The sequence below is a fragment of the Dendrobium catenatum genome, unplaced genomic scaffold, assembly GCF_001605985.2.
Source record: "Dendrobium catenatum unplaced genomic scaffold, ASM160598v2 fragScaff_scaffold_1117, whole genome shotgun sequence".
Lineage (NCBI taxonomy): Eukaryota > Viridiplantae > Streptophyta > Magnoliopsida > Asparagales > Orchidaceae > Dendrobium > Dendrobium catenatum.
Window position 1 is genome coordinate 1,630,724 of NW_021319579.1, and position 26,781 is coordinate 1,657,504.

The 26,781-nt window shown below is 34.5% G+C and overlaps 2 protein-coding genes across 8 annotated transcripts in view; both read right to left on the minus strand.

Moving 5' to 3' along the window:
* LOC110113769 (branched-chain-amino-acid aminotransferase-like protein 1) overlaps positions 1-612 on the minus strand; it is a 76,746-nt gene extending 76,134 nt beyond the window's left edge. For 4 of the 6 annotated variants that reach the window (XM_020846453.2, XM_028698629.1, XM_020846451.2 and 1 more), the window contains exon 1: positions 457-612. In XM_020846453.2, coding sequence (XP_020702112.2) covers positions 457-555 — 99 coding nt within the window. In that variant the 5' untranslated portion in view covers positions 556-612. The remainder of the gene's footprint in view (positions 1-456) is intronic. The other 2 variants (XM_028698630.1, XM_020846452.2) reach the window with 2 other exon arrangements.
* A 4,640-nt stretch (positions 613-5,252) lies between these two features.
* LOC110113763 lies at positions 5,253-20,873 on the minus strand. Of its 2 annotated transcripts, none has more exons than XM_020846444.2 (7): positions 20,532-20,873; positions 18,750-18,829; positions 12,592-12,652; positions 8,453-8,510; positions 7,507-7,564; positions 7,225-7,292; positions 5,253-5,647 (listed from the first exon to the last, which is right to left on the minus strand). In XM_020846444.2, the coding sequence occupies exons 1-7, from the start codon at positions 20,829-20,831 to the stop codon at positions 5,613-5,615; spliced, it is 660 nt and encodes a 219-aa protein (XP_020702103.1). In that variant the 5' UTR covers positions 20,832-20,873; the 3' UTR covers positions 5,253-5,612. The 2 variants fall into 2 exon arrangements, with proteins under 2 accessions (XP_020702103.1, XP_020702102.1); XM_020846443.2 differs by having other exon boundaries at positions 7,220-7,292.
* Positions 20,874-26,781: the final 5,908 nt, after the last annotated feature.

The following is a 26,781-nucleotide window of genomic DNA, read 5'->3' on the forward strand; positions in this document are numbered from 1 at the left end:
AAAAAAAAAAGCTCGCACGCTCAATCGCCTCCCAAAAATGAAGTTAAAGTGCACGCCTCTCTCACCCCACCACAGCCAATCACCTGCTCCTTCCCAGCAGCAAAGAAGGAGAGAAGTGGTTGCAACAGAGCTGAAATCGCATTAAATATTGATTTCCACAGGATTTAACAAATCGCGGATTTAGGGCAAAACGGAATGAAAGCTCCATTTCACCTTACAGAAAGATTAATAACCTCCAAAAATCGTTTGGCATAATTTGTTTCAAATCTTGCATAAATGCAACTCAAAACCTGCTGCCGAACAACCCCTTCTTAATTAACATTCCGAAATAATTTATTTGCATCATCCAATGTATCGTTACCGATAAAGTAATCTATCATTGGCAAATCATCGCTGTAGGGCAAAAGGAAACAAAACAATCTCTTAAAAGTCGGCGAAGCAGAAACGATCCAGTACCTGAGCGAAGGAGTACATCAGACTGGTGCTGAGAGACCTTGGAGCGGACCAAGAGTGGATAACCTCCCCCTCCTGCATCTCTCTCTCTCCATCCGGCATCTCTCACTCTCTCTCGCGCTCTTTCTATCTCCGCTGCCAGTTTCAGTAGCGTTAAGTAGTCGGGGCCGGCAGGAGAAGAATCCAAAGAATGTGATTTTGCAAAAGGCCACCTAAAATGTTACTTATTTGCAAAAGTTTACTTTTATGCCATTATATTATTTATATATACTATTATTTAAAATAAGGCATTTAATTTTATTATTTTGTCCCCAAAAAAAATTTTATTATTTTAAGAATTTAATTTTTCAATTAAAAAATATATATTTGTAATCATTCAACCCTATGCCATTTTTAAAAAGTGCCTTGAGCACATAAAACATTAAATTCTTATCTTTGACATGTTTAGATGTAAATAAATTAAAAATATTATAGAAAACTCTTCCAAGTTAAAATTCAAAGCATAAATTTACTTCGATAAATTGTATAAATAGTTAAGAAAATATGAAGATTTAATTCTTATTTTGAATGATAATCTTTAGATAATTTCATCATAATTCGGCATTTAGAGTAGGGGTGTTAAAACTGTGCGCTATTGCATGTGCTCGGGTGAGAACTGCGTGATGGGACCGCGCGGAGCACTATGCAGTAGTTTTGAACTAGGCGATGCAAATGGACAAGTAAGACAGACTTGGGTCAAATTTGGGTTAGCGGGTTGATCAAGACCCGACTCAATTTTTAAAACGGGCCAAAATTTGAAATCCAAACCCGACCCATTTGTTAAACGGATCGATTTGAACCCATATTTTCAGGTAGAATTCGAGTCGGATTAATAATTAAAACCCCTAATTTAGAGTTATATTATAGCTAAAAATTTTCACGAAGCTTATTACATGTATATGTATAATCATACTTATCATTTTATTATCCGCCAAACTATGAAGCATAAGAATTTCTCTAATTCTTTTATTTTCTTGTTCAATTCCATAATTCTCTTCACTCATTAAGGGTGGTTATAGGTCATACATTTCATTTTATTATTTTTCTATTTTATTTACATTTTATATTGTAATTTTAGCTATTTGATTTTATTCATTGTTTACATATTTCCTTCTTACTCAAAATGGAACAATTATTACGTCCTCCGACTGGACGTAGAGGAACGTCCGATCAAAGGCCAAATCGCGTCAAAAAATGAGAAATACCGAGCAATACCAAACAATAACGAGGAATATCATCACGTGATGACCCAATACCGAGTTATACCGAGCAATACCGAGTTATACAAAAGTTGTACCGAGTTTTTCCTAGAAAAAACTCATTACAACTCAGTGTTGCTCGGTATAGCTCGGTATAACTCGGTATTGGTCTTTACAGAGCGGTATTCCTCGTTATTATCAAATAATACCTAGCAATACCGAGCAAATACCGAGTTTTTGGGCGGGATTTTGCCCCCAACTGGACGTTCCTCTACGTCCTTACACTGGACCTAATAAAAGTTCCTCAAAATGAGGCATACTACCTTCTTGAAGAAACTTATGGACGTTTATTTTGATTTCTTTGATGATCATATGATTTGTGGAAAGAAAAAAAACCCTTAGTTGAGATAATAAATTAAAAACTTTAGCGTTTATCTTAGTGAAGTAGCTTATAATAGTTTGCTTCTTATATTTAATAGTGAAATAATACATATATAGAGACAGAACTATCCTATCTTTTGAGGATGGGCAAAAAATTGTGATATGTATAATTTTATATATGAAATAGAATAATGAATTTATGTCTTAAAATTTGGACAACAACGTTTATTAAAAGTGGACAAAATAGTTAAAATACTTATTCTTCCAAGAAAAAAAAATTACGGTGAGCAACAGCCCACCCTAAGCTCCTCCTGGTTCCACCCCGATACATATATTTACTTATTTCAAATGGAAATGAAAGATATAGATGTAATACATGTTCCTTGATTCAAGTGTGGTTATGGAGCTATGCTTTTATCTTATTAGCTATATATAGTTCCAAAATATTTTGGTATAAGAAATTTGTGTTATGAAAAAATTTCCATTTCAAATTTATGAAGTATTTGATCTAAAATGTTAGCAAGAAAACATATATAACATATTTAGGATAATTCTATGAAAGATTTATAGAATGATTGATAAATAATCTGTAATTCGAAGGAAATGAGAATATGTGAAAGAGGAGAAAATTTTAAGGATAAATTGAGAAGTAACCCAAGAAATGAAATAAAACTTCAACAAGTTGCATTACACATACTGTCATGTCAACATACTTAGTATTTACTATACATATGCAAAGTTAAACTCTAATATCGAAGGTGTCATTTGGGACAGCTTTAGACAACTACTTTTTTTCTCGTATTTAAGAGTTTTTTGAACTAAAAAGCAGTTTTACAAAACAGTAAGAAAGTCATCCCAATCTAAACCTAAGCATGCAACAAACTCAAAGGAAACTAAGCATCATGCATCAAAGCATCGATTGCGACAGCTTTAGATTACTATTTTTTTCGTGCTTTTAAGAGATTTTTTAACTAAAAAATAGTTTTTCAAATAAGTAAAAAAGCTGTCCCAAACGAAACCTAAATATGCAACATGAGACAACAAACTTAAAGAGAAACTAAGCATCAAGCATCGAAGATTTAAACCTATACACTGTTATCTACAGGTAATCACAATTTTACAAGTATACCAAGAAGATCGAATGTGCAAATATAAATTTTGTTTATATGATTTGATACTAAATTGGCCTACATCCGTTTGCACAAACTCCTTTGAGTCACTTAATGAGCTGATGAAAAAAAGTTAACGTAAAATCCAAAGCAAAGCTTACTCAACTAAGCTCACCAAATTCTCCAAAATTTGGTTAAAATATTTTGCAAGAATAAGAACAAAAGCTAAGTGAAAATTAAGATTGATACATCACAAAAAAAAAAGTTTATATGATCAAGCAAGAATCTCGATATAACATTTAAATAGAATACTTCTTGAATTAAATTTAGGACCATCTAAATTTTGATTTCATCAATCATATCATCAAACTAAACATCTAGATAAGATGAATCCATCGACATCAAATTTTGTATGATCCGAATCTAAACGAGCTCAAATCAAGCACATGAGATATGAATACAAATTCAAGATATTAATTAAAGGATCACATGGCCTTCAAATCTTTCATGTTTATAGTGAAATTGAGCGGCTTGACAAGACGAATCTAATGAACCTATGATCATTTAGTTTTGAGGCCTTAAAGGCACTTAAATTATGATTAAATGATACATGATAAAATGATTTAATATGGATCATCAATTGAGTGTTATGAAATTTTGGCTGAATTTATAAAAATACCAATACCAAATTATTACAAATAGACTATCATTCTCCTAATAAAGGGGGCCTATACTTAGGATTTAAGAGAATTTGGAGACTCGAAGAACTCTAAAACTCCACACAATATTCAATATCGACAATCACCGCTAGCCACCACCATCGATTGATTGTCATTGTCGGAACACTGTTTTCCGATCATCACTGTTTGATCATTATTACTTGACTATTAGAATCCATCCCATCATCCAATCTTTGTCTCTTAACTACCATCACATGATTGCTCAAATCCGACCATTATCGTCCAACCATCATAGCCCTGCTTACAAAGTTACAGTGCCCAACTATCATCATTAAATACTTCTCTTGCAACCTCTTACCTATTATAAGCGACCAAACAAGTGCTACCAATTATATAATCCTATTTTCTCCAATTATAAAGAAAAGCACACTTCTATAACTTCAAGAATATAATGCATTATTTTAACTGATGACTCCTTAGTACTTTACACAAGAAATCTTTTAAACATTTTTAGCCAATTTAACTTTGGAGAGTTTCAAGTGAAGTTCTTCCATAGTCCAAAAGATATAGTATTCATAAGATGCCTATTCAGATCCTCTACCAACAACTTTAAATAAATCATTGCTTAAAAGGTTATTTGTTTTCATGAAGATAGAAATATAGCCATGCAAGATCTAAGCCAACTCAAGCTCAGCTTAAAATATATCTTATGAGCCGAATTTGATGAACTAATTAGTCAATAATGGCTTGACTGATTAACTCATAGGCCGACTCAATTGAAAATATTAATATAAAATACACTTAAAATAATATTTTAAATTCAAAAATTAAAATACAAACTTCTTATAAATATTTTGAAATTAGATATATCTTCTTTATCTCAGTCGATTTCTTATTATTTCTGCTTTAATTGTAAATTTTTGTTATTATATTATTAAAAAAATGAGATGACTCAAATTTATTATTTTCATAATAAATGAGATGGCTCAAATTTATAAAATTTAGCTCGAACTCAAACTCAATTAACTAGCCAAGCTCAAGCTTCAGCCTGAGGTGGCTCGATCTCGACTCAACTTGCCTTCGCTCGTAATAAATCTTGAATATGTTAATAATATTAGCATTATATTGAGTTGCAGGAAATCCTATAAGCAGAGGACTCCCCAAAACAACTTCTCCAGCAACAGAATAAAGCTTTCTGATCTGCAGCAGGTATCAAGTCTAGTCTTCGTTTGGGGCAGTTTTAGATCGCAATTTTTTACTATTTTCAACAAATTTTTGAACTAAAAAGTCATTTTAGAAAGTAGTAAGAAAGCTATTCCAAATGAAGCCTTAAAGTTTTTCTGCTACTCGCTTACCAAATTTAGAAAATGTGATATTTTAAATGCAAAATATCATGAAACTGATACTCAAGCTTCTCTGGATAAAATGAAATAAACTTGATTTCCAACATATTGTACCTCTGGTTTGTAGCTTAAACAAGTTTGCAGACAGAAAATAGTGCATTGGAATTTTTGTTACTTGATCACTCAAGTGAGAAGCAGTGTTATTTGACTGTTGCCACCATGAAACATTGCAGATTGAGTCGATTGACTGATTTTCTGAAGAGAAAGTTATCTTCAAAGGGAGAGTTGTGACTGGATAATATATTGATTTGTTTGGTCTCTTGATGATATTTTCTGAGACTGATAAATATTCACAGAACAGTAAGAGATAAGGCAGCAGAACGCAGCTTAATGCCATCATCTTTCCATTTAATCTGTGGGGCAGCAGCTCCAGCAATGTATGCCTGGCATATACTGAACCAATTAGATATCAAAATGCCAGATTTTATGAGAACATTGATAACAAATGGTGGAGATTATTAGAAAGTACTTTTAACAAATGGTGGAGCTTATTAGAAAGTACTTTTATATGAAGATAGTTTAGTATTTCAAATAAGATATGTACCCTGCAATTAAAGGGTGTTCAAGTTGTAGAGATACTATTTTACTGTATGATCAGCAATAATGTGGGAAATGCTTTAGTAAGAAATATTGCTTCTTCTGATGGAAAAATTATTACGTGCGGAGTCCGGATATGTTCGGTATCTGGACTCCAATAAAAATGCGACATGTGTCCTTCTACACAGAGTGTAGTACACACTATGCACAAAACAAAATTATGTACATTGTGTATACAAACTTATATACATAATATACACACTATGTACACAATTATATATAATACGTATAAATTTATACACACTATGTATAAGGACATGTGTCAAGTTTTTATTGGAGTCCGGATGTAACTCTACGTCCAGACTCCTCACATAATAATTTCTCCTGATGAGAGCCTAAGATGAATTGAAATAATCAAATAGATTACTTCGAACCTTACATTTGTGTTGTAAGCAACTGCTTAACTGCCATGGAACTATAAGCTTTGGTAGATCCGTAGATGTAAAAAGGACTCTAAATAAAATAAATGTCCATGATTTATGCAATGCCAATAAAATCACATAATTCAAGAATAATTTCTGTTCATGCGAAAGTATTTATAATTTGAATCGAACTGCCCAACTACCATAGCATGATAGCACACTAAAAATAATAACCCAAGTTTTTTTTTTCCTACTTTGTAAATATCAGAAATGATTCAGTGCCACATCTTCATAGGTGTCTTCAAGGAAGCAAATTGACCAATAGCATGTTGAATAAAAAGCACATGCGAGGAAAAAGTTAAGCTCAGCTACCAAAAGAGAATCATGCAAATAAAAAGTAAGTAGCTCAAAGAGGCTTCATCATTGCTTGGTTTAGGCTTCGTTTGGGATGGTTTTCTTGCTGATTTTTAAAACAGCTTTTTAATACAAAAATTAAAAATTAAAAATTTTATACTAGAAAGGTGCTTCAAGAAGCAGTAAGAAAGTCGTCCCAAACAAAACCTTAAACTTCATGTAGCCTTCTACAGTTCTAGTAGGAGGAAACTTTCAATTTGGCAAACATCTGATGTTGAAGGTACCTATTGAATTTACTCTAACTAGGATAGAATATGTCTAGAATGGAACACAACTGTAAGGAGTGTAAGCCATAAGCACAGAAGAGACTTGACAGTAAAGAGTAGGATTCATAGAAGGCAGATTTCAGTAAACTCTTCATATACAAAAAATAATAATATGTTTAGCCCATGATATATAGGAAAAGCTAAAAACAATTTGTGCAAGATTCTTCTTGAAAAAACAACAGTCAGTACTATAATGAAATTGGAAATTTGTGCGACTAAGTAACAAGAATTCTTATCCCAAATGAATGTGGATATGATAACACTCAAACAAAAATTCAGGAAAGGAATAAGTTCCAGAGGCACCACAATAACTTACCTTACCATTATCAAGTCCAACAGCTAAAGCAACATGCTGTCCACCAATTTCAAACTCATAGAAGTAGTACGTCCTGAATAAGCATTAAACACATAAAATTGATCATCTCATATTTAAACGTTTTGGATTGAGTAACAATTACTCAGTTCATGTGTAAGCCAAGTATATATTTTAATCCAAATTGTTGTTAAAATATATTCTTTAAAGTAAGAAAGTAGGTTAACTTACTGGTTTGTTTAATAAGTGAATTTAGCCTGGAGAATCAAAGATGGTATTTTGTTGTTTACCTAAGAGCTTCTTCTTCTTTGATTTTGTATGTACGGGCAGCATACAAGTTTGCACCACCTACAGAAAGCCTTGATATAAGGATTAATGTAAAATTTAAAGGGAAAAAAAGAAATTTCTGATGTCCAGTTACATATCATAAGAACATTTATAATCCCTCAAGAAGTCAAACATTGAAAGGAATAAAAAATTAGAGCAAATAACTTGCATCCTATCAAGCAAAGGAGGATATTCGGTATGCCTTCTGATATCCAATGAAAAGAGAGAGAGAGAAGGGTGGGAAGCAACTGACTGTCGAGGGTGAGGCGACATCTTCACCCCTTCGGTTCTTTACATATGAGAGAGAGGCTGGTAGGGTTAGAAATCGGGATTGGGAGGAGAATAGGACTGGGTTTTTTAAGTTATATTATTATAACTAAATAAAATTATATTTTGTAAATTTTAGGGTAAAATTTTTCAACCTTTTGGATCTTAAATTAATGATTTATAGAAGACTACAATTTGAACCAAATTGGTTCTACAAAATCAGGATTAGTTTCATGGTTCCCGGTCGAGTCAGACATTTTACGCCGGTTCAAGCTGGTTTAAGGTAAATCCAATTTTTAAACTTGATTGGACCGATAACCTAACTAGTTCAAGTTCAAATTGGTCGAACAAGCCAATCCAGTATGGTTTTCAAAACATTGTGGATTTTCTTTCACTCATTTTGTACGTGAAAGCGAAATTGTCATATTTTAAGGGTTTATAGAATTTAGAATTAATCTTACTTTTATGTGTCAAATTGTGTGATATAGCAAAATTCATAGTTTAATAAAATATGTTTTGTACTTAAATAGAACCAAATGATCCATTACTAAAGATTGAACAAGAGAATTCCTCCAAAATTTTGGAGTTATGATTTTCAAATCAAATCATGCAGAAAACAATTTCTTCAATTTTGAGGTTTACCAGGAACAAAGATTTTTGCCGACGTCTTAAGAGATCCTATATCAGTAATATCCTTGGCCTGTCACAGAAAAAGCATGAACCATGTCAGGCAACAAAATGGACAAGCTTCAATTTATGCCCGTACAATACTAAATAACGTTCATACCCCTCGAAATAGACTAAGGCTTCGTTTTGGATAGCTTTTTTATTGCTTGTTAAAATGGCTTTTTAGTTTAAAAATTAAAATTTTTATACTAGAAATCTGCTTTAAGAAGCAGTAAGAAAGCTGTCCCAAACAAAACCTAAATATTTTCTACAGTGCCAAACTTGCAAAATCACAAATTTAGTACAGAATTCTAGGTTCTTAGACAAAACTATATTGTAACATGTGAACAAAATAGAAAGGCGCTTGTTGGGACAATTCATACAATACGGCAACTAACTGAATCATTTGCCAACCAAAAAGAAGTCCAAAGTCACGAACAACATTATTTTTGAATCACATCAATACAAAACTTGAACAGTCCGCTGAACATAGATAGGAATCCAAAATGTGTAGTAGAACAGAAAGTAATTTCTGAATCATATCATAAAGAATATGTGATATAGAACCCATGCACGTAACATATAATCTTATAAGATTCGATGAAAGATGCCTTGAAGAACGATTCAAGGAGTAGTTTTTTTACTTTAGGCATGAATAAGAATAAATCAAAGCATTTTTTTATGGATTCTATCCTCTAACATCTAATTTAGAGATCAAAGATGATACCGCTCAACAAAGTGGTTGGTGGATAAATCAAATAATTTATCCAAATATTTAGTTAAATAAGAGTAAATTAGTTTTTAGACAAATGCTAATAAAATCTTCAAATCATAAACATGAAATTCTTATTATATAAGCATAAATAAAATTAGAAAAATATACTGAATTTTTTTTATCAAACTCTTAATTTTTTAAATGTCTTATCTCTTCATATCCATTTCATGGTTTCCAGGCATAGAAAGCATATCCAATTAACTTAAATCACTATTATTTATATATTAACAATTACACCTAAGCCTTATCCTTCCAAACCATCTTTATCTTCCTATAATTGTGGCTAGAGCAGAAATAAAAAGTGGGGCTCAGGTAGGATGAAATAGTGAAGGAAAAAAGGATAAGAAGCGAAGAAGCAAAAGAAAAGAAAAAGAAGAAGAGAAGAAGGAGAAGAAGGGAAGAAGATGAGAAAAAGAACATAAGGAGAAGAAGAGATTTGAGAAATTTAGGTAACCTATTTTTAATATTGTTTTTCAGCAAATTGAGTTTGGATTTAAGTTCATAGGTTTGAAGGCTTAAATGAGAAGAAATTATTTTGAAGTCGAAATATTATTTGAACATAACTGATTTAGTCTTGAGTTGCCAATTCAAGAATTTGTATTGAATTGAGGAAATTGTTGTTATTTACAAAAAGAACAAGGTGTCATGGCAATAAAAATTAGGATATTCATCCCGAAGAAGATCCTATGATTTAGCTGAGATACTCAATCTCTCAAATAGTGAGAAAATTATTCATAGGCCTAAGTTTGTTAATTTCTATAATTCCATCGAACTACTACATGCATGTAAGTAAATATTTTTTCATATTGAGAAGGGCATACTAATCTCAACTAGTCTAATGCCATTTTTATAGAATTGTTTAAATAAATTCAAGATTTTTTCATCTAGCTCAATTTCTAAAATTATTTTAAAAAATAAATGTTTATTTAAGTATATAAATGTTGACTTTTCCATATATGTTTAACTTTGATGCATGCTAATTAAATGGATTGGTAACATATGATCATCAATTCTAAACAATTTTAAATGCCAATAATAATGATATTAAATTAAAAGAAACCAATAAAAAGTTATATCATGAAAATAAGTTGATAGATTATGATGACCTCCGCAAAGAGAGGCAAAAGTTTGATAGGAAATACTTGATTTCAAGTATTTCCAAATCACTTCTACAGCAAATCTTGATGCAAACTGCTGTTCGCAGCAGGAAAAACAGCAAAACAGTGGGAAAAAACAGGGAAAAGCTGAGAGAAAATTGGAAGAACAGCTTGTATTTTACTAGTAGATGGAAGAAAAATAGCAAAGATACAAGGATCCTCTATTCGAGAGGAGGATCGCACTCTCCCAATCTCTAGAATTCGTTCTAGAGCCCAGAATGAAATTACAAGATCAACATCAAGCATTTATCCCACTACGTGGGGTCAGCTAAATGAATCTTTCGTCTCCATTGCATCATGCTAAAAGTCAAATTTTCATTTAAATCTAATTAAAAAAGGTCATTTCTAATATTTTCTAACCAAGTCTTTTTAGGGCTACCATTACCTTTCTTAAGGTAAGTCAAATCTAATACATCTACTCTCCTAATCGGATCATTAGAAAGTCGACGTTTTATGTGACTGAACCATCTAAGACGACTCTATCTAAATTTATCTGCCACTAGAGCTACTCCAACGTTTTCACGTATATACTCATTTCACATTCTATCTCTGCGAGTGAATCCATTCGTCCACCTGAGCATACTCATCTCTGCAATGCCTGACTTAATTTTATGCTTCTCTTTTAATGGCCAACATTCTACGCTATACAATATTGCAAGTCTCACCACCATCTTATAGAATTTTCTTTCAAGTTTAAGGGGTACTTTTTTATCACACAGCAGGCCATATGCATTCCTCCACTTCAACCATCCAACTTGAAGAGGGACCATTGATAATTGATATATTTGATTGTCCAAATTTTATCAATGGTTATTAGGGCTAATGGGTTAGATGTCAACCAATGATATAAATATGTCAAAAGTTGCATGGATTATATGACATTTCTAAGAAATTAATTAATAAGAATGAAATTACAAGATCAACATCAAGCATTTATCCCACTACGTGGGGTCAGCTAAATGAATCTTTTGTCTCCATTGCATCCTGCTAAAAGTCAAATTATCATTTAAATCTAATTAAAAAAGGTCATATCTAATATTTTCTAACCAAGTCTTTTTAGGTCTACCATTACATTTCTTAAGGTAAGTCAAATCTAATACATCTACAGATCTACTCTCCTAATCGGATCATTAGAAGGTCGACGTTTTATGTGACTGAACCATCTAAGACGACTCTCTCTAATCCTATCTGCCACTGGAACTACTCCAACATTTTCACGTATATACTCATTTCACATTCTATCTCTACGATTGAAGCCATTCGTCCACCTGAGCATACTCATCTCTGCAATGCTTGACTTAATTTTATGCTCTCTTTTAATGGCCAACATTCTACGCTATACAATATTGCAAGTCTCACCACCATCTTATAGAATTTTCTTTCAAGTTTAAGGGGTACTTTTTTATCACACAGCAGACCATATGCATTCCTCCACTTCAACCATCCAAGTTGAATTCTACTAATAATACCCCCATCAATTTCACCATCAATTTAAACAATAGACCCGAGTATCTAAGTCTCATCCATGAACATACATGCACAAAGACATTTTTTAAGCAACTTCAGAAGTCCTAATAAATAAATAAGAATGCAAATCTAGAATCAAATCCGCACACAAGTTTAAACAACCTCAAAATTCACAAAGCTAAACACTATCAAATTAGAGAATACCATGTTGCAAAGAAATATTTAAGAAACATTCCTTCGTACCTCATACATTAATCATGATTCTACATATTTAAAACACAAGCCGTCCCTTGAAACTTGATCCCACGGCCAAGATGGGAATCCGGTGGGAAGTTCACCTGGATCACGCCGATCTCTATTAAATCCCAGCCGTCCTTTGACATTTGATCACATGGCTAGAATGGAAATCCGTGGGAGGCTCACCTGGATCACGCCAATCTCCTTCCATATTTGGGTGGCTGATTTAGGAAGGATTATATTAAGGAAATTATGCATCATTATGTAGTTATTTGTTTTCTTTATTAAGACATCTTGTGTAGATCTATAAATAGGAATAATTTTGTATAATAAAATTAAATATTTTCCCTCTCCAATTCTCTAAATTTAACATATATATATATCATCTTTCTTCATGGGCATAATGCAAGAAATTTAAAACAATAGGAGGAAAAGCAAACATCAAGGCCATCATACGTAATAAAAATATATTGAAATACCTCTAGAAAAGTTATCTTCAGCTGATTAGATGGCCGAATCACCACACTCAAAACTTCGGATCTGCATCAACGTAAAGGGGACTTAATTTGTTTAAACTACATTTACAAGTAAAACTTGCAGGGGAGCTTCAAACACACGTTATTTACACAATTTTATCACAAAATGTTCTAAAACATGCTCTCTGTGCACAGTTGACATTACTGCATGGTAAATAAATGCTTTCTTGTACTACAAAAATTCTAGATGATTAAACAAAATTACATTGGAACAATATTAGTAGGCAAGCCAAACGTCTTAAAATAACACATTATTAGCATAAGACTGAATAAAGATATTGTTCATATCAATGGTTTGGGCACTTATCACTATCATCATCATTAGCTTTATTTAATTTTTTGGGATTAATTTATGAATCCTCAATTTTCATTTGAGAAAAGAACTCAATTGGTCCCTAATTTTTTCTAAAGGATCAAAATAGTCCACAATTATATAAAAGTGCTAATTTGGTCCCTTCCGTTAGATCAATTAGGTCCCTATTTAACAAATCAAAGGACTAAAAATGAGACTTCTAAATAGTTGAGGGGCTATTTTGGTACTCGGTAAAAAGCCATAGAACCATTTTATTCCTCAACTCTTTTTAATTTGTTTTTTGATAAGTGTCATCTAAGGTGTTAAGCTTAATCTTGCCAAACTTTTTGAATAATTTCTATCCATACTATCTTAGATCTAACCCTTTCTTAATTCTTCAGCACTCATTAATGAAAATCTAAAAATTTAAACTTGTCAGAAATACAGGATGTGACAGGATGTGACGACAAAGGCAAGCAAAAAATTATTTGAGCTTTAGTTGATTCCGCAGTTTTGATGTTTACCTTGTTATAACCATGTGTATGATGATGAACCTACTTAGAACAGGTTGTGTTCTATAAAATATGTGTTGGTTTAGTTTGTTTCTTTATGTTGGTTTTAGTTTCCAACCGGTTGTTCTGGTTGTTTTCATGATTTTGCAACAATCACTAAATTGTTGCTATTAATCCTTATTTCAGCATAATTTCCAGTCCTCTGCTTAGGAGCTGACTGTGTTTATTTATTGTTCATAGGAGCCGCTAGTCCGAGAATTGTTAAAGCCACATATTTCGCATTCCCAGAGTCATTGGTTTTGAAAGGATGATAATGATCACAGTGTCATTCGCATGATTGTTCCCTTTGAATGATTGGAATTATTATTGTTACTTTGTTGTATCTTTCCTTATTTGTTGACCAGTTTCCTCTAAGATGAGATTTTTCTACTGTAGCAAAGATCCAAAATCCATAATTTGCAATTTTTCAACATAGCACATTACAGGAAAGTTATCATGTTGCGGCGGAATTTTTTTGGTCGAAAATGGCGACGAAAATTTTCGTCGATTTGTTTGCAGAGGATTTGCGGTGGCATTTCCACCAAAATTTAGTGGCGGAAATTCCTTTCTTCATTTCTTTATTTTTCTCATTGAAGGACAATCCTTGTCTTTCTCATTGAAGTGGTAATCCTTAGAAACATCTCTTTCAACAAGAACATAGACCAGAGATAATCTAGAGTCATGTGATACCAGCATCCACTTTAAGAAGTTTGCCAAAAATTGAATCAAGTACAATGTAGATGAATTGATAAAGTGGGCACAAAGATAAGGAAAAACTGCCCATAGTTGGATAAAAGGAGGCTCCTCAAAAATAAAATGCTTCCAAGGATAGTTTAGAAAGTATATGAAGAAGATCAAGAAGTCGAACAGAGAACTCACTAATCAAACGTAAATACAAATAATCTCAAAACTCAAGAGGGCAGAGGAAAATTTACCAACCAAGGTGAAAGAAAATGGTGCTGTCATATCAAAGATCTCAATCTCAGAAAAAATGAAATTTAGTTTACCATTAAATATATTAGATGTCTTGTGTCAGAAAGCATCTAAATAATGTTGAAAATTTAAAAAAAGAATATGAAAGATGGATCCAACTACAAAAGACTAACAACATTAACACATAAAGAGTGTGAATAGTAGTAGGCTTGACAGGAGTAATTGAAGCAACATGATTAAGCAAATTGTATAAGTTGATAAACCCTCAACATGATTAAGCACACTACAGTAGGAACAGAAGAAGAAATGGTCAATGGAAGCATCATCCTTGGCCACCATAGTCCACAGGATTTGCAAAAATTGAAATCAGGAGTATGAGGAGTGGATGCTAACATGAGATCATGAGCGATGAGACCCTTCAGGATGATGAGCACATCACAAGAAGAGGTAGGAGCATATTTAGCCGCCCTCGAAAACCAGACAAAGAGAAGAATGGCTGAGATGTGCTTAAAGAGAAGAAGCACGAGGCAAATCCTCAACATCAGGGTAAAAAGCACCGACAAGGAGGATAAACAGCTGAGGATAGCACTAGGCAATGAAAGTGAAGATGACCACATCGAGAAGGTGAGACGAAAGGAGACAGCGCTTGATATAGACATCCGACGGTGGACGTTAATCAAAGGAAGATACGAAGATCAACATCCCTTCATTTTATCTTAGTTTATTAATTGTATTTTTGATTTAATTATGCATTTTTCATTTTTACCCTTACTTAAGGGTCTTGTCTTATGTAAGCCCAAGGGGAAAAGTTGTCTTTTAGTTTCTTTTAAGGCCTATATATAGAGGCCCTTGCTCTTGAATTAGGCTTGCTCTTGTATTAGGCAATGATAGATTAATAAAAAAATTGTTTCCACACTTTGTTCTTGAAAACGATGGAAGTTCTTAGGAGAGTGGAAGTTCCTAAGAGAGAGAATCGTAATTTCCACTAGCCGCAGGATGGGTCCAGGCTCATGGCTTGAAGTCCCTTGGTGAAGGGCAACGCATCACCGTCAGCCACAGGAAGCATCCGGGCTCATGGTTTATCTTTCTTTCTCCACACTTCCTTTCTCCTTCTCTAATTCCCCTTCTTCTTTCTTCTAGCAGCCGCTCTACCCCTCCTCCCTTGACCGCCGGCCAAACCCTCCATAGCTACCGGCTAAGCTTCCCTCTTCCCCTCCTCCAACCGTCGGCCACTCCACCACCACCTCCTCCCTCTTCCCTTGGCTCCACAAATTTCATCTTGCATTCAAAGCCCTTCCAATTTGGCCTTCTTAATTTGGTAACAAAATTTGAATTTAAAATTCACACAATTTTTAATTTGAATTTGTGTCCTAAATAAAAATCCCTATTTTAGGAAAGTTACTTAAATTAGATCTAATTAAATTTCTAATTGGATTTGATTTAAATTTATTTTCCTAATTATTAAATCTCTTTTAGGAAACTTCCCAAATTAATCAAATTTGAAATTGATTGGTTAATTAATCCCTAACCCCAATTCCCTCCAAAACCCCCCTCTTTCCTTAATTAGATTATCGTTAATTTGGAAAGGAATTTAAATTCAAATTAATCAAATTTGAATTTCAAATCCTTCCTAATTAAATACTTTAACTTTGGAAGCTTCCCTCGTCCTATTAATTAATCAAATCTGAAATTGATTGATTAATTAATCCCTAACCCAAATACATTGAACCTAGACACCCCTTCCCTCCCCTCTCTCTTGATTGGAGCCTACTTTCCTAAAATATTCTATATAATTTTGGAAAGAGAATCAATCTGATTTGAATTCAACAAAGATGCAAATGATGTATGGAATGGTAGGGGATCAAAACTTGACCATAGTGAAAACTATAGAAAGCAATTAGAGTGGTGCAATAATGCGCATAAGCAAGCAGCTTGTGCATAAGCGTCGATAAGTGGGGCTAAGTTGAGAACCCAAGAAACAAGGATGACAATCCTACGCCAAAGAATGGGGGAGGGGGGGTTGCACTGAGTGATACTAGACCAAAGTGAATAACTATGAAGAACAAACAAGGAGCAAGCATGTGAGTATCACGCAACAACGGGATAAATAACAACTTACATTCACATGCAACTTCAAATTTATATTTTACTAGTTGGTACTATGTTAAGCTTCAATTTTTTTTGGCCAAGTTTGACCTTATCAAATGACTACATCCAATGACATTGTAATAAGCTTTAGATAATTTCTTGAAGATCATTTGATCACGACTATTTGCATGCTACATATATCATCTTGGAGAATGGGTAATAGTAAGATATATGATAAAAGTTACATGGAAATTACAACAGTGCATTAAGTTAGAAATGAAAAAGGGTCTCGTGTTGTTGTCCAAAACAGTCATTCAAATTAAAGAGATATCCTAGAACTTCTTTTACTAGTTCAATTTAACAAAAGATATAAGAAAAATTGATATTTCAAGTGTCAAAATTGCATCTATAACAAAGATGCATGTCCTTGTTAATATAAGTTAAGATTCTAAACACATATAACTAAGAAAATATATTGGAAATCACAAATAATTAGATAATGATATAATACAACAACAACAAAAACATCATCAAGCATTTATCCCACTACGTAGGGTCGGCTACATGAATTATGTTTCTCTATTGTGTTTTGTAAAGAGTTAAATTCTCATTTAAATCTAATAAAGAATTATTATTTTTAATATTTTTTGTCTTTTTAGGTCCACCTCTATCCTTCTTAACATAAGCCAACTATAATACTTCTACTTTCCAAACCAGGTCCTCGAGAGGCCGCCGTTTTATGTTATCAAACCATTAAGGAGACTCGCTCTAATCGTATCTTCCACTGGAGCTACTCTAGTTTTTTCACCATCTAAGACGACTCGCTCTAATCTTATATTCCATTGGAGCTATTACAACTAGATAATGATATAATGAGGTTCTACTTTTAATTTGAATGATTCAATTTAATATTTTGAAGAAATAATACAAAATATTCTAAATTCACCTAATAATATCATAGAGCCCTTCTGTTCCATAAGAAACAAGATTGTTAGTTTAGCTAAAAAATTGAATCAATTTCAAATTTGGATTGACCCGGAATGGAGCTAAAATGCTAATTTTTCTCTCGATCTGATCTTTGAGCCTATTTCAAGCTGGAACAAAACTGCAACAAGCCAACTTGCAACTGGTTTAATATATACATGTGGATACAAGATAAATTAAACAATTAAGAAGGTAAATAATAATAATTGATTTCAACCTAGATAAATTCAAAATCGATCGGGCTCCAAATTAAAACAATTAGACTAAGCTAGTTCAAAAATGAACAAATTCAAGGGACAAACTAATTCCAAGCAAGTAGTATCTGTTCAAACAAATTTTGAATATGAATGGATCGGATCAAAATCTACTTGTTCCCCAAAATAAGAATAAGAATAATTTAAGGCTGATATATGTATAGAATAGTACAAGCAATGCTTCACTGATTATGTGGAATGAGGAAGTAAAACAAGAAATTAAAGGAACAACATAAAAACTGAGGAAAGACACTAAAAAAATAATTTCCCAATTATAACAGACTTTGTATCAAAGAAAAAATTTAAAATAATCTACAGACTATTTGTGTATAACCAATTCAGTTCCAGGATATCACGTTGCCCCATTTAGTCCCTCGACTATACAAAATTAATTTAAAATAGTCCCTCATGTTATAATTTTGATATAAAATTGATCCTAATTTAGTCTCAAAGGGATCATTTTGGATCAATTTAAGGGATTAAATTGGAGTAGCGCTATACTCTTGAACTAAAATGGACATATACGAATAAAACGAAATATTATTTTGAAATTGAGAAAAGAATCAAATTGGTCTCTTGACTTTTTATGAAAAATCAAAATGATCATTTTGGTCCCCCATCTCTTAAAAGAGTAACAAAAAAAGCCCCACTATGAGACTATTTTGATCTTTTTTAAAGATTTGAGGGACTCAAATGATCCTAGAATATAGTTGGGGACCATTTTGTCTTCATAAAGAGTCAATTGACTATTTTGATCATTTTCTCTTTTGAAATTTAACCCATTTGTATCAATCATCAAGTATAAATGATCTTAAACTTACTATAAGTATGATAACATCTTAAGTACAAAAAGAGACTACATTCATCGTATATGGTAATTTAATTTGGAAACACACTCACAAATATGACATCAAAATTGAGAATTTTTATTGATTAAAAGAAAGAAAATGGTACCGTATCACTACTTATGAGGGAGTAGAAAGCATCATGAACACAGACCTATCAGGAGACGCAAAACGAGCAGCAAACATTTTAGGTTTTGCCTTATCACCATAAAGTGTTTGTCCAGCACTGAAGTCCTAAAGAACAGAAATGGATCAAACATTTACTGCATTGTTGTAATACATATGGTAACAAAAAGTAATACAAAGTATATAGCGGGAAACTTTAAAGTTTGGCATAAAAATCTTTTATACATAAGCATTTGGTTCACCAGTTTAGCAGACAAGACATTAAACTTAAGGCTTTGTTTGTAATGTTACAGCTGCTCAGAAAAACTGATGCCTTTCTCATTAAAGCTGCTTCAAAAGTATGCAAAGGTGAAACGGTTGAGGCTGTTTTTTGGAAATCCGTCGTCTAATTGTCATTTATTGATCAAAATGAGGTTTAGGTCTTTGGTTTAAGTTATACAAACAAAATATTCAATATAATTCATTTTACTCTATTCTATTTCCTCTCTCCTCCAATTCTCATTGTTCAAATGAGTTCCCAAAACTTCGCCTTGTACCAAACCTCAACCGATCTTCTCTCTATTAACTCTTTTGCATCTGAAGAGATAATTAAAGGAGAAAAGATGCAATATACGGTAAGTCAAGAATGAAGAAAGAAGAAATCAAAATATTCAACAAGAACACATCAATTTGGTATATGAGCACATCAATTTTGACATTATAGCACATCACCATCTTAATGGGTAATATTAAATCTACTATAGTGAAATACAAGCCCAAGCATCAATATGCCATAAGGAGAATTAATCATAGGCTCAAGGGCCTTTTGCACTCAATGGGGTGATAATACTTTCTTTCATCACATCTATATTACATGAAAGCTCCACCTGAGAAATCTCCCTAGATGAGGTAAACCGTTTTTGCAACCAAGGCACAATTATAACTAAGGCTTACTGATTCAATAACAAAAAAATCATAACAAGCTCAATTCCTCGATGTTGATAGTCAGAAGCTCCATGACCAAATGTCTGTAGATGCATTATATAGCTCCTTAACTTGCAGCTACTTTGTCATAGCCAAGGCTCCCTAACTTTTTAGGTTAAGTTTGACATAATAAAACTCTGAACGATGAAATCACAAAACTTGATAGGGTTTATAAGTTTCATTGTCATAAACAATCATTCTGCAAGCTTAAGCCTGAGTGATCACCTTAGTTGAGAGCAATACTGCAATCTTGAAATATAATTAATTATAAAGGCTAGTGCCCATAAGAAACCACAAGGCATAGATCTAAACAACCACGGACATGGACGGAAATTCAATTGCAATATCAATCTTCCTCTTGAGATAATATCTTGGGTTTCCACACAAAAATACCTTGGAGTTTTTCTTAAGGAGCACACAACCACCAATTGGAGTCCTACTTCCATCCAATTATGAATCAAAGAGCATTAAACAGGTTAATCTTGACCACAACTATGAATCCAAGAGAGCCTTTTATATCAAAAGGTTTTTTAGCCTTCATAATAGCGGCTTTCTCAACCTGAACATGTAGAAAAAACTGTGAAAGCCAGTAGAACAATGATAAAAAAGACAAAACCCTACCCATGGAGGCTTCAGAAATTTCGAAAAATTCTTAATTGAGAATTTCGTTAACCGCCGTTTTCAAACAAAACCCACTTCAAGCAATTTATCACATGCCAATGTCTCATGAAGACACGCCGCATCATAAGCAAAGAAATAAAATTAAATAAACAAGCTATAAGAATGATAACGATAGTAACAGGAAAAGGTGAACAATGCTAATCTCATTGCACTCCTAGTGTCTCACCTCAGGCTCCATGATGTCTTCGAAGAGAGGAGGGATGCGGATGGAAAATCCATCGCCAAAGTACTGAAACCAGGATTTCGTGTTGGAAATTCCATCTAGAGCTGCATTCGGAGAAGATGAGCCATTAGCAGACGCCGGTAAGGTTAAGGATAGGGTGATGGCAGCAATCTCGAGAATGGCCGCACGCCTCGATAAAGGCCAACAGAGGAAGCCCGCCGCCCGTAGTCCGAGTTGAGAGGTAAGAGAATGATTCAGGCGAGGAGGCATAGACGGATGGCAGAGAGATAGCGGGATTGCCATGGAGGGATGCACTGAACTTTTCCATGGCGTTTCAGGTGAACAAAGAATATGTTATCTTGGGCAATAAGAGGAATGAGAAGGGCAAATTTGTCATTAAACAGGATGCAGTGAGTGGTGTTGGGAATTCATATATGAGATTAATTATTCTGTGCGACGCCCAATGCCGAATGTCATCCAAAGGCCAATCAGAATGTGCCACGTCACCCTGTGCTCGGTATGGTGGCTCTGTACCACTAAGTACCTCAGCTCGATACCGCTGACGTGGCGCATTCTAGTTGGTCTCCGGACGGCATTCTACGTCTGGTCTCCGCACAGAGAAAAATTTCTCCATATATGGACTGAAAAACACATTTTCCACTCCAAAATGCAGATTCAGCTCAATTTCTTTCTCCGTTTTGCACGTTCCTTCATCTCGCTGCGAAGTTAATCATCTTTCTCCTCTTTCGAACACTTCTTCGGCAAATCCATTAATACAAAAAATTGTTGCATGTGAACAGTGCAACACCAATATTGGCGTCACAATATTCACCTACCAAAATTTGACGTGCAATTTAAGATTCGAATGGAGTGAATGACATATGACATACTACTGTATGCAGTTCGGTTGGAGATGTTCTTAAGTGAATTTTGCAATATGTGAAAATATTTATTAAGTGCAACTCTCATTTTCTTTTGTAAATCTTTAGATTTTGATTGCTTGCCATTCTTCTTCTTTCTTATTTCTTCAAACTTTATAGCTCTCAAACTCTTTTGTAATTCTCTAGCTTTTGATTTGTAAATGTTCATCCATATTGTCTAACTCTTTTAAAACTTCCTAAGTATTATAAATCTCATGCTCTTTTATATAACTTTCTAGCACTTTGAACTATATAGTAAAGGAATTGTTGGTTATCTTTGAACTACATAGTGGAGGATTTGCTGATCACTTTGAGAGGCATAAAGTCATAGCATTAGTTAAACACTTATGTTATCCGTCCTCCCTAAAGAAAGGCTAGCAAAAGATTTTGTTGATATTCATCAAAAGACTAACATTATTATATGTTAGCATTTTGCCCAAAATCAAATGCATTGTACACTTATATTATTTAAGTTGGACACATTATTTTAGATGAAGTCCCCATAATGGCATTAATCAGCATAAATTCCTTATAATATGGAAAAATCTACTAGCTTTGAAACATACTTGGATAATTAGTGAGGGGCTATAAAGCTTAGTTCCATATATTTTGGATAACTGCATAGACTTTAACTCTTAGAGAATATTTTTTTGAGTCAAGTGGAGTTGATGCAACATAACCAACATTTGTAGCAAATAGACTAGTCCCAAAGGTTATGACTACAGGGAAATTAAGCTGGCCTTAGAAGGGATGATCCAAGCTTTCTCTTGCTTTTGTGGGATGCTAGGTTACAGGAAACACTCTTCAATGATTCAAATATTTTAATATGAGGTATTGGTTGAAGGGAATGGGTTGACCAAGAGGTGAGATAATGGCCAACCCAGAGTTTTTTTTTTTTTGCCAACCCAGAGTTCACCTTAGGGAATGATTGGATATAGGGTTTCTTATGATGGAAGATTCAAATCACATAACCACTTGAGAATGTTAGGGTAATATCTTTATATAATCTAAAGTTGTTGACGAAGCTTTAAGTGATTTAGAGGCCAAAGAATGGAAAAAATACTATAGTAAGATTAAGGGGACCTAGTTTGGGTACAATTTATCTAGTCTTAAAATATAGTGTTAGTGGCAAGGCTTAAGGGTGTATTGAGGGAATGGAATTGATATAGAATGTTACAACATTGTGTTGACATTAAATGTAGAGCAGATGATGGAGATCCAAAGTATTTTGAGGGTGATGGAAGAGGGAGGGCCAAAATTAGGATAAGAGAACCCTAGTTGTCACAAAGGACTTCAAGAGAGGTTTAGGGATTTTTAAAGGATTTAGGTTATAGAGAAATGCTTTTGAGATGATGTTAGGAAGATGATAAATAATCAATAAAGCATTGAGAGAGAGAGAGAGAGTGAGGAAATAGATAAGCAATAATAAAAAAATTTCCTAGGTCTTCTATCAATGAGAATATAAGGGGAAAAGGTCTTAGTCACAAGCTCCCCACCCTAGAGACTTTACTAACTAATATTTTACAAAAATATTCCAACTTTTTTTCAATAATTAAAAAATATAGATTTAAACTATTACATCAAATTATATGATAAAAAAATACAAAATGAGGGAAAAATTAAATCTAGGCAAGTAAATAATTTGAGTAGAGTCATTCCAATTTCACTTAAGAGGTGAGTGTTGCAGGATTTGTATAAGTATGTTTATTATGGATTGAGTTATAATTAGATTTTATTTGATATAAATTCCCACTAAAAATGCAAGTGCATGTTTCAATAAAGTAATAAAAGTGATATGAGAGAGTGTCAACCCCCCCAAGGAAGTGCTCTGCTTCTATTCAATTATTTAAAGGCAATTTGGTCAAATTGGACATGAATGGGTAGTCTAATTGGATCAACTTGACCTAATTTGCCAATTTTGACAAACCTTTTGATCACTTGGCATGAATTTGGGTTAAGCCAAGTTGGAGCATTGAAGTGGTTTGATATAATTAAACCTATTTTTTGTTCACTTTAATTAAATTGACTTCTGTGGTTCCTTTTTTTTAATCCATGGAATTAATTTGATCAATTAAATTGAGCTTAACCTATAGATATCTTATGGAAGTTTTATGGTGTGTTCACCTAGTTTATTTGTTTAAAATGGAATAAATCTGGCCAAAATTTACTCTATGGGTGAGCAAACTAGGGTCAAGGGTTTTAGGGATCAATTAGACTACTAACTAGCTTTGGACACCCTATGGAAGGTTCATGTTGAGCCAATTGAAGTAATATGATCAAGTTGTTCCAATGGGTTCAAAAGGGTTGAGTGTTGGGTTCACTTTGAATAAGGTGCAATAATTAGGCTAATTAGGTAAAATTAAAGGTCAATTAGCCTCTATTATTGTGTGATGAACTTATCCAAGGTGATAGGTTGAATCAATTTGATCAAATTAGATCAATTTGGTCAAAGTGGCTAAGTAGATCATATAGGTTTTATTTTTCTAAGTTGGGCCAATTAGCCTAACCAAGGAACAATTGAGTCTATTTCATGTATTGAAACTATAGTTAAGTTAAATATATAATGATGAGGACTAATCTATTCTGCAGGAACAAAATACCACACACACACAATTCCACTACCGTGGTCACTATCTTCCATTGTGCACGTTCTCTGTTTCTTTTTGTTAGTTACATAGTAGAGAGGGGCACTCATATATAAACACAAAAGGGAATTATACTGAATATATACAACAAGAATTACTCTCTTAGAACTACTGTTCTATTGTTTCTGGTTTTCTAAGTTTCTTGTAGGTTAAGCTCTGGTGAACAGCGGTGTCCAGGTGTCAACTTCTACGCGTACAGCGGGTGAGTTTGTCAGTTGGTATCAGAGCCGGCATTTGAGTAATGGCTGTAGAAACGTCTCGCAAAGCTCTTGACGACGATCGGAGCTTGGATGCTGTGTGGGCAGCACAAGCTGGCTTCGCACGACAACTCACTGATCTGCGGGCGGACTTCATCCTCCTATCTACTGATCTGTGCGATGAGATGATGGATCTCAAGGCTTCTGTTAGTATGGTCCAACAACCACCTGTGCCCATTCAGGCGCCGAGGGCTCCGATGGGCCAGGCGAGGGCTCCGCTAGACCTGATAGGGCCTCACCGACCAGCCAGGACTATGTTTAAGGAGATTACAGACTCCGATGAGGAAGTGGAATTCAGGCCGCGATAGGAAGTGGTTGATTCTGTAGATGATGGACAACTCAGATATTATGATCGCCCCCATCATCGTGGGCAACACCATGGCAATTCAGGGGAATTTCATGTCAAATTAGATATCCCATTCTTTGAAGGGCGATTGCATATTAAAGATTATTTGAATTGGGAGATGGCAGTTGAATCATTTTTTGAATATATGGAGATTGCCCCCGACAAGCAAGCCAAGTATGTGGCGTGTCGTTTGAAGGGCGGAGCCAGCGCGTGGTGGCAACAGTTGCTCCAAAAGCGTCACCGGGAAGATCGAGGGCCGATCCGCAGCTGGTTTCGAATGAATCAACTCCTTCTGAGCCATTTTCTTCCTACTGACTATGAACAGATGTTTTACCTTCAATACCAACAATGCACTCAAGGTCAACGCCCTGTGAACGAGTACACTGAAGAATTTTATCGCTTGAGTGCTCAAAACAATCTCCAAGAATATGAGAATCAGCTTGTCGCTCGGTATATTGGCAGCCTCAAAGAATTAATACATGATAAGTTGGAGCTTAATTCTGTATGGACCTTAAGTTAGGCTGTGAATTTTTCCTTGAAGGATGAAACGCAATTAATGCGTCATTCTCGTAGCCATTCGGCGAGAAGGAATTATGGTGATTCTTATGCCGATACTACCAAGGGTCCACAATGTGGAGCTAGAACTCCCCAAGTTTCACGTACCACAACCAATGCTCCACACACTCAAGGTCAGGGCGTTGCTACCGAGCCAAGAAATCAACTCAAAGTCCCTTTACCATCAAGGGAAAATCCTTATAGCAAGCCTAACACCCTGAAGTGTTTTAGGTGTTTCCAACCGGGGCACAAGTCTAATGAGTGTCCGAGTAGGCAGCAGATGTAATGTGTGGATGGGAAACAACACATGGTAGGTGGAGATCATGTCTCGGCTGAGCCCGACTCAGATAATGGAGCTGAAGACATCCACGGTGACGATGGTGATCACGTTGTTTGTGTCATACAAAAACTGTTGTTAGCACCACGAGCTCCTACTCATTCACAGCGAAATGCACTGTTCAAGACCCGTTGCACCATCCAGAGAAAAGTGTGCAAAGTTTTGATTGATAGCGGTTGTACTGAGAATGTTATTTCTCGAACAGTGGTTCAAGCTCTGCACTTGAAAACCACTAGTAACCCTCACCCTTATAAGGTTAGCTGGATCAAAAAGGGAATGGAGGTTACCGTGATTGAGATGTGACGTGTTAGCTTGTCAATTGGCAAACATTACGCCTGCGAGGTCCTCTGTGACGTGATTGACATGGATATCTATCATGTTATTTTTGGTTCGGCCTTGGCAATATGATATGGACGCTGTCTACAATTGCCGACAGAACGTCTATACATTGGACTGGAAGGGAAAGAAGCTCAGATTGTGTCCGCAAGCTCCTACTTCTACTGGAATGGATTCAGTTCCAAATGCTGCCTATGTCACTTCTAGCAAGCTCTTGTTATAGTCACATCAAGACATTAAGTCTATCATGGCTTTGGTTGTATCCGATAGTCACAGCGACTCAACCATCACTAAACCTCCTACGTAAATTCAAGAGATGTTATCTAAGTTTGCAGATGTAATGCCCTTCAACTTACCACCCGGCCTTCCACCTCTGCGATCCATACAACACAAAATTGAATTTGTTCTAGGTGCTACACTTCCTAACCTCTCGCATTACTGTATGAGCCCCAAGGAGTATAAGATTTTGCAAAGCATTATTGAAGATTTACTCAACAAGCAAATGATCCAACATAACGTGAGTCCCTGTGCAATACCCGTGCTAATTATTCAGAAAAAGGATGGTCAATGGCGCATGTGCGTGGACAGCTGCGCCATAAAAAAAAATCACATTGAAGTACAGATTCACTGTACCACGAGTTTCATACCTACTAGACCGATTGGATGGGGCTACCATCTTCTCTAAATTGGATCTTCGAAGTGGTTATCATCAGATCCGCATTCGTCTTGAAGATGAGTGGAAGATCACCTTGAAGACTCGTGATGGCTTATACGAGTGGAAGGTAATGCCCTTCGGGCTTTGCAATGCACTTTCAACCTTTATGCGTCTAATGTAGGAAGTGCTACAACCTTTTCTA

Excerpts from the sequence above, each read along its gene's own strand:
- LOC110113763 (XM_020846443.2), bottom strand. The coding sequence starts at position 20,831 with ATGGCAATCCCGCTATCTCTCTGCCATCCGTCTATGCCTCCTCGCCTG. Across the intron at positions 8,511-12,591 it reads TGAAGATAACTTTTCTAGAG|GCCAAGGATATTACTGATAT; the intron begins GTATTTCAATAT and ends TTTCTGTGACAG. Across the intron at positions 7,565-8,452 it reads GGCAAAAATCTTTGTTCCTG|GTGGTGCAAACTTGTATGCT; the intron begins GTAAACCTCAAA and ends GGCTTTCTGTAG.